The 11,079-nt window shown below is 34.3% G+C and overlaps 3 protein-coding genes across 3 annotated transcripts; 2 read left to right on the top strand and 1 right to left on the bottom strand.

The window, feature by feature from the left end:
* Positions 562–6,230, top strand: LOC107609009 (uridine kinase-like protein 3). The gene is made up of 15 exons (XM_016310825.2): positions 562–788; positions 1,862–2,015; positions 2,384–2,475; positions 2,723–2,792; positions 2,896–3,014; positions 3,269–3,365; positions 3,745–3,824; positions 4,146–4,340; positions 4,446–4,529; positions 4,620–4,680; positions 4,877–4,937; positions 5,227–5,320; positions 5,407–5,479; positions 5,571–5,653; positions 5,753–6,230. Exons 2-15 carry the CDS (start codon positions 1,892–1,894, stop codon positions 5,924–5,926), a joined length of 1,407 nt encoding a protein of 468 aa, XP_016166311.1. The 5' UTR covers positions 562–788; positions 1,862–1,891; the 3' UTR covers positions 5,927–6,230.
* On the top strand, positions 6,758–9,143 carry LOC107609010 (fructose-bisphosphate aldolase, cytoplasmic isozyme 1). Its single transcript, XM_016310827.2, has 4 exons — positions 6,758–6,921; positions 7,098–7,455; positions 7,698–8,022; positions 8,572–9,143. The coding sequence occupies exons 1-4, from the start codon at positions 6,894–6,896 to the stop codon at positions 8,932–8,934; spliced, it is 1,074 nt and encodes a 357-aa protein (XP_016166313.1). The 5' UTR covers positions 6,758–6,893; the 3' UTR covers positions 8,935–9,143.
* Positions 10,068–10,751, bottom strand: LOC107608192 (uncharacterized protein At1g08160-like). The gene has a single exon (XM_016310061.2). The coding sequence runs from the start codon at positions 10,749–10,751 to the stop codon at positions 10,068–10,070; it is 684 nt and encodes a 227-aa protein (XP_016165547.1).

Genomic DNA, 11,079 nt, shown 5'->3' with positions numbered 1-11,079 from the left:
TACAATAAAAAATTAATCATCAAATTAATAATTATATATTTATGTATATTTATATACATTATTTTATATATTTTCAATATGCATATAATATAACAGAGTTAAAATAAATATCTTGGGTTTGATTCCCTCTCTAAGTTTGAGCTGCTACACAATGTGTTTAGTGTTTTACATACATAGCTTTGTTGGGTTGAAGTTAGTAACGACAATGGCGGCACAAGTTATGGCAATTAGCACCCCCATCGCCCCTGAATCTCTCTCTCTCTCTCTCTAACTTGTTAACTTGAGATTAGAGAAGAAGGGTGAGAGGGTAAAAATGACATTTCCCCACGTTAAGGCCCTCTTTTTTGTAATTGGCTCATTGCATGTAAAAACACGCACACACTGTAATATAAGTAAGATTAGATTAGCTGTAACATTAGGCCACAAATCTGTAATTATATATGTCAACAATATAATTGATCGATTATCTACCAAAAATAACATAATCATTCATTGATTATTACTGTTATTATTATACAAATATTAAAATAATAATAATTATAATAATATTTAAGGAAAAAGAAAGAAGGGCAAAGTAGTGAAGAGAAGAGAAGAGAAGAGACTACTAGAGCAGTAGAGAGTAGGGTCCTACTGCACCAAACCACCACCACCATCATCACCATCATCGTCGTCATCATCATCATCATCAGCTTCTTCTTCTTCTTCAATTCATATCTGACACCGTACCATTCGCGGATTTCCATCCTTTTTCCTCAGCTCCGTCCTCTGTACAATTCTGATTTCACCAGGTACGTTTGTTTTTCCAGATCAGCATTATTATATATTGGTTCATTCATTCATTGAATTATTAGATCTGGATTTCTGTTTTGTTCTGAAACTAGTTTTAGTTTGATTCTGATTTCTGTTTATTCTCATGCGATGGTAGTGCTGAAATTATGCTAAGAAGTAAGAACCATTTGTTGTTTCTTCGGAATCAGAATCTATGTGATGCTACTTATTGTAATGTCCATTGGATCGGATGGTTTGGTTTTTCATTGACTGTATAATCCGGCTAGGGTCCGTAGTTGCCCCTTCCAACACATTTCTTTTGTTACCTTGGCAAATACTCGAACTTGAGAGCATTGGAAAAAAAAAAAGCATCATGAGCTTGCACTGCTAGACCAATTCAATGTTGGTACATGATGTGTCATACGATGTCTTCTTGTTCTTCTTCATAGCTGGGAGGCATGATTAGACAACAAAATCTTTGTTCTTTTAGGTTAGGAATTTAACTCTATGGTGTTTGTGTATCATAGAACTCTGTCTACATTTCATATAGTAGGTCCAACTGTCCAAGTCCAGATAAAGGAGGAGGGTTGCTATAGGCCTTTGGCAACTAAGGTAAGACTTGTTGAATCCTTGTGACATGAATCAAACAGAGTGTTGTGTATGGATAGCTTGATTGGAAAGATTGCTTGAACATCATGACCAAGACCAAAATGGGTGGTCTTTGTTCCCTAAAGAATCTCAATCTGCTGTGATGAAATGCCTCCTAAAAGGCTAATGAACAGAATGATGCTTTTGGACAAGCAAAAGAAAAAAACATGATCTGATGATCTGTATACTGTCAAGTTCATGAAATTAAACTAAATATTTAATCCAAACAAGGTGGCTAGTCTAGTCTTTTTGAAAAAATAACTTAAGAATGATGGAAATGGTTGGCATGATCCAATCACCAACATTTGCAAGTTCTCAAGACTAATGCTTCTGATAGCTGCAATGCAAACTCCATAAGTTATCTCCCATCCATGTTTCATACATTAACATAATATATTTTCTTGTTTAATCCCTTCCTATGATTTTAATCCATTGTCTATTCCAGGTCTTTGCCAATAAATCAATTGAAGATTTGATGGGGTCTAACTCTGAGGTTCACTTCTCTGGATTTCACATGGATTGCCTAGAGCAAAGAAAGGCCAGCATGGAGCAACCAACAACTTCAGAAGATGATTTGTATAAACAACCTTTCATTATAGGTGTGTTTTTGAATGGCAGGCTGCCAATGGCCAATGTAGTCATAAAATCCACCAACTTATTAGTTGGATCTTGGAACTCAATGATCATGCTGGTGCATAATATCATTCAATGATCACTTCACTTTTTGATATGCTAGTATAAGTTATACTCTTTTGCTTTAAATTTTGCAAAATGGTGTCAAATCATATACTTTGTCATTTCCAAAGTAGATCTTACTGGCTACCGCACACCTCACATGGTTGGTTATCATTAGAGTTTTCCTCAATTCCAAAATCATAAGTTTCGATATATTCAATTTTTTTCCTACAAATTTTTATTTGGTATCCATTGCAGTAATTATTTTCATTACTGTCTTTGTATATTGTAGGTGTTGCTGGTGGGGCAGCATCTGGCAAGACTGCCGTTTGTGATATGATTATTCAGCAGCTTCATGATCAACGAGTTGTACTTGTTAATCAGGTGATGAATAAATGTTTACTATATGATATTCAAATAATTTTTGGATTCATTTTTTGTATTTCATTGTAACATTGGCTCTCTGTTAATCCAACCATTTCTATTTATTTAGTTTTAGTATCTCCATTCATTTAGTTCTAAGCAAAAAATGCTTTTACTTCTTTTAAAAAAGATTATTTCAGGTTGATGTTTGTTATTGTACTAATGATGATGACTGAGCATAATAAAAGGATTATTTAATTTACAACAGGATTCATTTTACCATAATTTGACTGAGGAGGAACTTACAAGAGTACAAGATTACAACTTTGACCATCCTGGTCAGTTCAATTGTACTCATTGAGCATCTTAATAAATGGATTGTTTAATAAATTTGTGACGGATCTTTGCTTTATTTCTGATGCATGTTGTTGATGTTATCAGAAGCTTTTGATACCGAGCAGTTGCTAAGTGTCATGGACAAGTTAAAGCGTGGTCAAGCAGTAAATATTCCAAAGTATGACTTTAAGGGTTACAAGAGTGGTGTGTCTCCGGCGAGAAGGGTATTTGGAACTTCCCTTCTTTCTCTTAAATTTTGATTGTTTTGTTATCAAGCTATAGAATCTTTTAGTGCATAGAAGAACTCTCACATGATATTATTTTTATGTTTGTATTTGAATGCATTAGTGTATTTATGACTTCCATTATCACGCAGGATGTGTTTCTTCTGTATTTTCCTCATGAGAAGAGCAAATTTATCTGAAATAAAATTTCAGCCATTATCTTAAAGTTTATGTTGGCTTAATGCGTTTTGCAGGTAAACCCTGCAGATGTTATAATTTTGGAAGGGATCCTTATTTTCCATGATCCACGTGTTCGGGCATTGATGAATATGAAGATATTTGTTGATACAGGTCCTTTTTATTTTATTTATTCCATTTTGATTTGTTTAATTCATTCTATTGTATGTTTTATGTAGCAGTCCTTAAAGTATTTGGAATCTGCTATGATATTCATTTTCCTTTTAATCTCATGGACTTGATTCTTTTCCTCATAAGTCATAATCATGATCATGATATAGGAAAATGTATATTCAAATTCTCTAAGAAAATGCATGTTTTTTCTTTGTCTTTTCCAGATGCCAGTGACACCATATCTTCTTCAGCTTTGTTTTATTGCTATTAACATTTTTTGTTGGTGGTTCTGCTAGTTCTTTATAAGCTCGTATATCTTGAATCTTTATTGTACTACTAAGTTACGCTGTCAGTTTACATTGAAAAATGTTCAGTGCAGATGCTGATGTTCGGCTCGCAAGAAGAATTAGGCGTGATACTGCCGAGAAGGCTCGTGATATTGCAACAGTGCTTGATCAGGTAACGAACTTGTTGTAACAGCATGAAGCATATCTCATCTTCTGTCTTTTCACCCTTCAATCTCGCATTTATGACAATTACTACATTGCAAGACTTTGGAAATTTATTTTACTTTACGTTGCTTATCAGCTATGATGTGTGTGTTCCTTGCTTAAGAAACATGTGATTATTCAGTTTTTACCGAATTAAAGTTATTAAGGACATGTTTTGTTTTTGTGATATTTGATCAAGCTAGTATATTCTTCTTGTGTCAATTTGATGTTGAAATCCTTCTACTCTATAGATTTAGTAACTGACTTGTCTGTTATTTATTTGATGCAGTATTCTAAATTTGTGAAGCCGGCTTTCGATGACTTTATCCTTCCAACAAAGAAGTATGCTGATATAATCATACCCCGAGGAGGAGATAATCATGTGGCCATCGATTTGATTGTACAGCATATTCGAACAAAACTTGGTCAGCATGATCTGTGTAAAATATATCCTAATTTATACGTCATTCAGTCAACTTTTCAGGTATTTCCTGCTATTTATTTACATTTCTCTTATCATCTATCTACACAATTTGGCTAGAGCTTCATAACTTGAATCATATTCATCACATTTATTGCTATCATGCAGATGCGGGGTATGCATACCCTCGTACGTGATGCCAAGACAACAAAGCATGATTTTGTATTCTATTCTGACCGTTTGATCCGTTTGGTATGGGAATATTCTATTCTAAGACAAGGAATAAGTATGACATTTTCTTTATATATTATTCGTCATGGTTTGATTCGGTTAATTAACCAGGTTGTAGAACACGGCCTAGGGCATCTGCCATTTACAGAAAAACAAGTAATCACTCCTACTGGTAAGCCTTTTTTTTTTTTAAAAAATTTATCCTAGTTGAGAGTCAGGTTCTGCTTTCGATGATTTTAATCGCAGAAATTACTATTTTTAAAAGAACAACTTTTGTGCCTGTTATTTGGTTAGCCTTAGCTCTTGTAATCTTTACAAAATTAGTTCTTTCATGTATGAATCTCTTAATGGTAACTCCATTAATGCAGGGTCTGTATACAGTGGTGTGGATTTTTGTAAGAGGTTGTGCGGCGTCTCCATCATCAGGAGGTATCATTCTATTCCAAATATAAAGTCATTAAATCCAAGTATTGACTAAAATTTTTTTCTATTAATCAACCTTGTTTACATTGCATGTAGTGGTACTAGTTTCCTTGAAATTATTATCCAAACCTGTTCCTCATTCCTCTATTATGTTCCAAGGGACTAGTTCGTTTTTTTCCCTCTTTTCTCCGTTTGATATGAACTTATGATCTAAAGATGTTTCTTCATAAATAAAATCTTTTGCTTAGAAAATCACTATTTCCTCATATTGAATACCTTCAATAACTAATTTCAGTGGGGAGAGTATGGAGAATGCTTTACGCGCATGCTGCAAAGGTATCAAGATTGGGAAGATTCTTATTCATAGAGAAGGAGACAACGGTCAACAGGTCTGCACAAATTCTTGTACTGCATGACTTTGTTTCACTCATTTTATGATAACTAACCTTTTATCCTTTGATTATTGAACAAACAGCTAATATATGAAAAGTTGCCGAATGATATCTCAGATAGGCATGTGTTACTCTTGGATCCTATCTTGGGCACAGGTACATTTTTGCCATCATTTTTGTTGGTATAGTTCATAATTCATTCATAAATATTTCACATTATTGACATTAGAATAGCTTCATCGTTTAGGTAATTCAGCTGTTCAAGCGATTTCTTTACTATTAAGAAAGGGCGTACCAGAGTCCAATATTATATTTCTCAATCTCATATCAGTAAGTTATCGATATTGTCATTTTCTTTAGTTATCTTGCGCCTTTCTTATCTTGAAAATATCATAGTGATGATTTACAATTTTGTTCTGTTCTTGCCAGGCACCTCAAGGTGTTCATGTGGTCTGCAAAAGCTTTCCAAGAATAAAAATCGTGACGTCTGAGATTGACATTGGTTTGAATGAAGATTTCCGTGTTATACCTGGCATGGGGGAGTTTGGGGATAGGTATTTTGGAACAGATGATGATGACATGCAAGTTGTGGCCCCTTCTTAATATCCACAAGATATTTTTTGATTGATAATTACTCATGAGACTTTAACTTGAAAAAGAAGAAAAAGAAAAAAAAAGAGGAGGTTGAAATTTGCTGAATTATACTTTTAATTGGTACTGAGTTTCATCTTTATATCAATTTTGATCATATCCTTCCTTCTTTCTTTTTTTTTCTTTCACAAATTTTGTGTACCTTATAAGAGAAAATTGTTCTTTATAGTTTGATCTTATATTCTTTCTCGGATATATTTTCCATCTCAGAGATATTTTATATCTATATATAGAAATGAATATACAGATTCTTTAATATATATTCTCTAATTCTAATTATTCATGCGACGCCAAGATTTGGTTAGGATATTGTGTATTGTGTCTACAAATTTTCTGTTTTATGAATCACAATGAAGAATATATATATGAGGATAATGTAAATTGCATGTTGATGATGCATGTTGCATGATTGAGGTACTTGATTCTGAAAAAAGACAAGGAGAAAAAAGATAAATAATGTGGTTGATACCCAATCATGCAAACAATCCACATATAATATCTTAGCTTTTGCATTTCATGCAAAAAAGTTTGATATCCAGAAGAAAAAAGAACCAACCAAGTCCAAGAGGATCAAGGGTGAGAGGTTTCCACAAAATATTTGTTTGTCTGGTCTGTCCCCTAACATAATATATAGGGTGAACAAAATAAATATAAATAATAAAAATATATTGAAAAAAAGGATGAGCTGCCACGTGACAGACAGAGGAATCACACGTTGGTCTATCCAAGTGTGATAACCTTCGTTAGGCTAATCACTTGACACCTGTGCTGTTTTTCATGATTCCTATTGGTATATTCCTTTGAGAGACTTATCTATATAACATGGTAGTTTGTTTAACTCAATTTTTGTGCTGTCGTTTGTTATCTGTTTTCCCGCCATCCAAAATAAACACTTTTGAAGCTTGAAAACATTGTAACAATGTCTGCCTTTGTTGGAAAGTATGCAGGTAACAAATTATACAATGTTTTTATATCATATACTGTATAAACTGTATGTTTTTGTCTATCCAAAAAATGTAGCACAGTATCCTCATTTCTACTAAGAAGTTTCTTCAACTTGAATCAAGCTTCTTCAAGTTTATATATATTTGGATTCCAAATGGTTTGTTTTATGATATACTAGATGAGCTTATCAAGAATGCCAAGTACATAGCCACACCAGGGAAGGGAATCTTGGCAGCAGATGAGAGCACAGGCACCATTGGCAAGCGGCTTGCAAGCATCAATGTTGAGAACATTGAGGCCAACCGCCAAGCGCTGCGCGAGCTCCTCTTCACCTCCCCCAATGCCCTCCAATACCTCTCCGGTGTCATCCTCTTCGAGGAGACTCTCTACCAAAATACTTCTGATGGAAAGCCTTTTGTTGAGGTCCTCCAAGAGAACAATGTCATCCCAGGCATCAAGGTGGACAAGGGTGTTGTGGAATTGGCCGGAACAAATGGCGAAACCACCACTCAAGGCTTTGACTCTCTTGGTGCAAGGTGCGCCGGCTTATGATCCACAAATACTTCAATTTTTCTCTCATGTATGTCGTATGCGTATTGTATTGTATTGTATACTTATATACGTGAGTAACTTTTTGAACCTCTATTATATGCTATATTCAAAATCACTATTGATAAATTTACTATAAGTATTTGATCCAAAATAGTACTATATTTTTACGAAATTGATGTATTTATGTGTTGTCTTGAATGCTTGTATTTGTAATTGTGCAACATAGGTGCCAGCAATACTACAAGGCCGGCGCACGATTTGCCAAGTGGCGTGCCGTGCTGAAGATAGGCCCAACCGAGCCTTCTGAGCTGTCCATCCAGCAGAATGCGCAGGGATTGGCTCGCTACGCCATAATTTGTCAGGAGAATGGGCTTGTCCCCATTGTTGAGCCTGAGATTCTGACTGATGGGAATCATGACATAGCTAAGTGTGCTGCTGTTACTGAAACTGTTCTTGCTGCTGTTTACAAGGCACTCAATGATCATCATGTTCTTCTTGAGGGAACCCTCCTCAAGCCCAACATGGTTACCCCTGGCTCTGATAGCCCAAAGGTAATAATCTTCAAAATGATTGCAAAAGACCAAAATGAACTTGCAAGAGTAATTAGTAATTACCACTTAGAATAGTAGTTTAAGGATCATTGGTTAGTTAGGGAGTTAGTTTGCTATAAACAAAGGAAAGAAGAGATTAGTTACTTTCTTTTTAGTCTTGGCATTTGTTAGAGTCTTGAGAGTTAAAAGTGTCTCTATCATTGTGCTTAATAAGCGTCTCAAGACAGAAAATACAAAGATATTGAAAAAAGAGACATTTAATATAAATTTTCTTTTCAAACGGGTTTGTATCTCTGGTGCATTTAATTTGTGTTTTTATCTCCTATTTCTATTTACACTTCCTATTTTCTCTTCTTTTTTCATAAAATTCAAAAAATAATGAAAATAGAAACAAAAAATGAAAATACAAAACAAATGTACTAGTGTCTATTTTTATTGTCAAACAGGGCCTAATATCCTCTATGCCTTGTTATTCTTGATAATTATTCAAGAAATACAGTCCTCCATGAATAACTAACAAGAACATTTCACTCATTTGCTGATGAGCAGGTTCCCCCAGCAGTGATTGCTGAGCACACAGTCACTGCACTGCGCAGAACCGTCCCATCGGCGGTTCCAGGGATTGTGTTCTTGTCTGGTGGACAAAGTGAAGAAGAGGCTACATTGAACCTTGATGCAATGAACAAGTTGGAGGTGCTGAAGCCATGGACTCTGTCATTCTCATTTGGAAGAGCACTGCAGCAAAGCACACTCAAATCATGGGCCGGGAAGAAGGACAACATCACGAAAGCTCAAGAGGCATTCTTGGCTCGGTGCAAGGCGAATTCGGAGGCTACTCTTGGCAAGTATGGTGGTGGAAGTGGAACTGGTTTGGCTTCTGAGAGCTTGTTTGTAAAGGGCTACAAGTATTAATTAGCCATCAAAATGGAGTTTGGAGATTGATTTGGAATGTGTATGATGCTGCTACTTAAGCCTTTTTCTTCTGATTAACATGTTTTATTTTTTTGATACATACATATGTTATAAATTTCAAAGTTTATATATTTATAGGAGCTGATTGTAATGGCCAATGTGATGATCTACCTCTCAGAACAATAAAGTGCCACATTTTCATATGAAAATTTGAAATCTAAACAAGTGAAATGTGATTACAATAACTAGGAATAGAAGTAGTATGCATTATAAAATGTTAGGATGATTGAATTTGAACATTATGTATGTTCAAACAACAGTAGTACTAAAACTTTATTAGCAGCCACTTTCTTTTTCCTTTTTCTTTTTTCCTTTTTTGGAAGAAAGAAAATCAAATGGAAGGATTGTACTACCAATGAGTTTCTGTAAGCACATGTTATGACTTTATGATTGCTTAGCTTCAAAGAATTCATCATATAATTTTGATGGCTAAAAAACATTTTAAGTGGTGGTAAGTGCCAACCAAAAGTAATGTTCAAAAGAAATGTTTTTTGGTGGCCAAGGATATTAGGATATTCCTCTAAAGCTAATACTACTTTTTCATATGCTTTATTGGTGTCTCAGCTAATTATAAGTGACTAAACTAATGTTAAGTGCTTGCTTTGAAGATTCTAGATTAAGACATGATATATTGGTAGGCAATGTTGACTCCAATAAATTTTACAATTTAAAAGGATCCTAATCAATAACTAATAACAAAAAAAAAAGGCCATTGTATTGAAATAAAATAAAATAAAAATCCAATGCTTGCTTTAGCAGACATTGTTGGAGTTACACCAATCCCATTAAGAAAAATAAATAATAAAAATAAAATAATATCTTGTAATTTTTCTCTCTTCTCTTTTACATGCACAAAAGAAAAGTTTAAATTTAGTACTAATCTGTAAAACATGCTCTAAACTCAATAAATACTTAAAAGAAATATCTACAAATTGTTTACCGAAAAATGATCTAATCATACCATTCTTTTTCACACTTGTATATACCATGAGATGCAAATTAAAATAGAGCATTAAGAAATCAATGAACACAAGAAGATACAGAGAGATTTGCACCATGTTCTGCATCTTCAATCATCTCCTTGAAGTTATGCATTGTCTTGAAACTAGAACACCAGCTGGTGGACCTGTCATCTCAATTTCACATATGCTATTCAACCAATAAGATAAATGGATCAAACCAATGTTGAACTTCACCTTAAATGTCCCTCTTACATAGTAGCTTACTTTGTTGCTCTCAACTTGCCTTTGAAGCTTCACACCAACATCTTGAGGCAGAAAAACCAACTTGGAAATCAAGTTCACAGTTTGCAGCCTTGTCTCCTTTGGCTTCTGCATAAAAGGATTCATCGTCCGATTCGATATGAGCCGGTTGGAGAAGAAGAGTTCAATGTCCAAAGACTCAAACTTTACATCAATTCTCTTGTTGGGGTTTGAGAAATTTGCAAGGAGAATGAAGTCACCATTCAAGTATTGTGTTGAGTCATAGTACACAACATTGAGGCTTGCATTTGGTATATCAAATGTGGGGTTTCTTGGTTTGATTGCTAAGTAGAATATCAATATAACAATTCCAAAGAAGATTAGTAGAAGGCTGAATATGAGACATAACCCTGCAAAACACCATATAACTGGTTTTGTCCTTTGACTTCTTGGTTGCCATAGTTTTTTATTTGGCCTATTGTTTTCAAGTGATTCTAAGGAACTTTGATTCCTTATTATTTGTTGTTTTGAAGGGGGTGGTGGAAGGGCTAGCATATTGGAATGGATTATAAAAGAAACTTGAAAAAGGTCACTCCAATGAGCCAAAGTGATGATGAGGAAAACATGAATTGTGTTGATGAAGATTATATATACTAAGATGATTGTTTATTCCAAATTGAGGTGATGGATTGAGAGAAGCTTTTTTAAATAAAGTAATAGTTGGGACAATGAATCATGTTTTTCTAGGTTGGTGTACTTGAGCTAAAGTTGAGTCATGTATTATTTATGTTTGGACTTTGAAAGGTTGATGCTTTTGTTATGTGGCAATGTTTAGTAGAATTTTGAAAGGTTTAATTATTTTTAATTAGTTTTTTTTTTTTTA

The sequence above is a fragment of the Arachis ipaensis genome, chromosome B07 (assembly GCF_000816755.2).
Source record: "Arachis ipaensis cultivar K30076 chromosome B07, Araip1.1, whole genome shotgun sequence".
Taxonomy (NCBI): Eukaryota; Viridiplantae; Streptophyta; class Magnoliopsida; order Fabales; family Fabaceae; genus Arachis; species Arachis ipaensis.
This window is presented reverse-complemented; position numbering and strand designations above follow the sequence as displayed.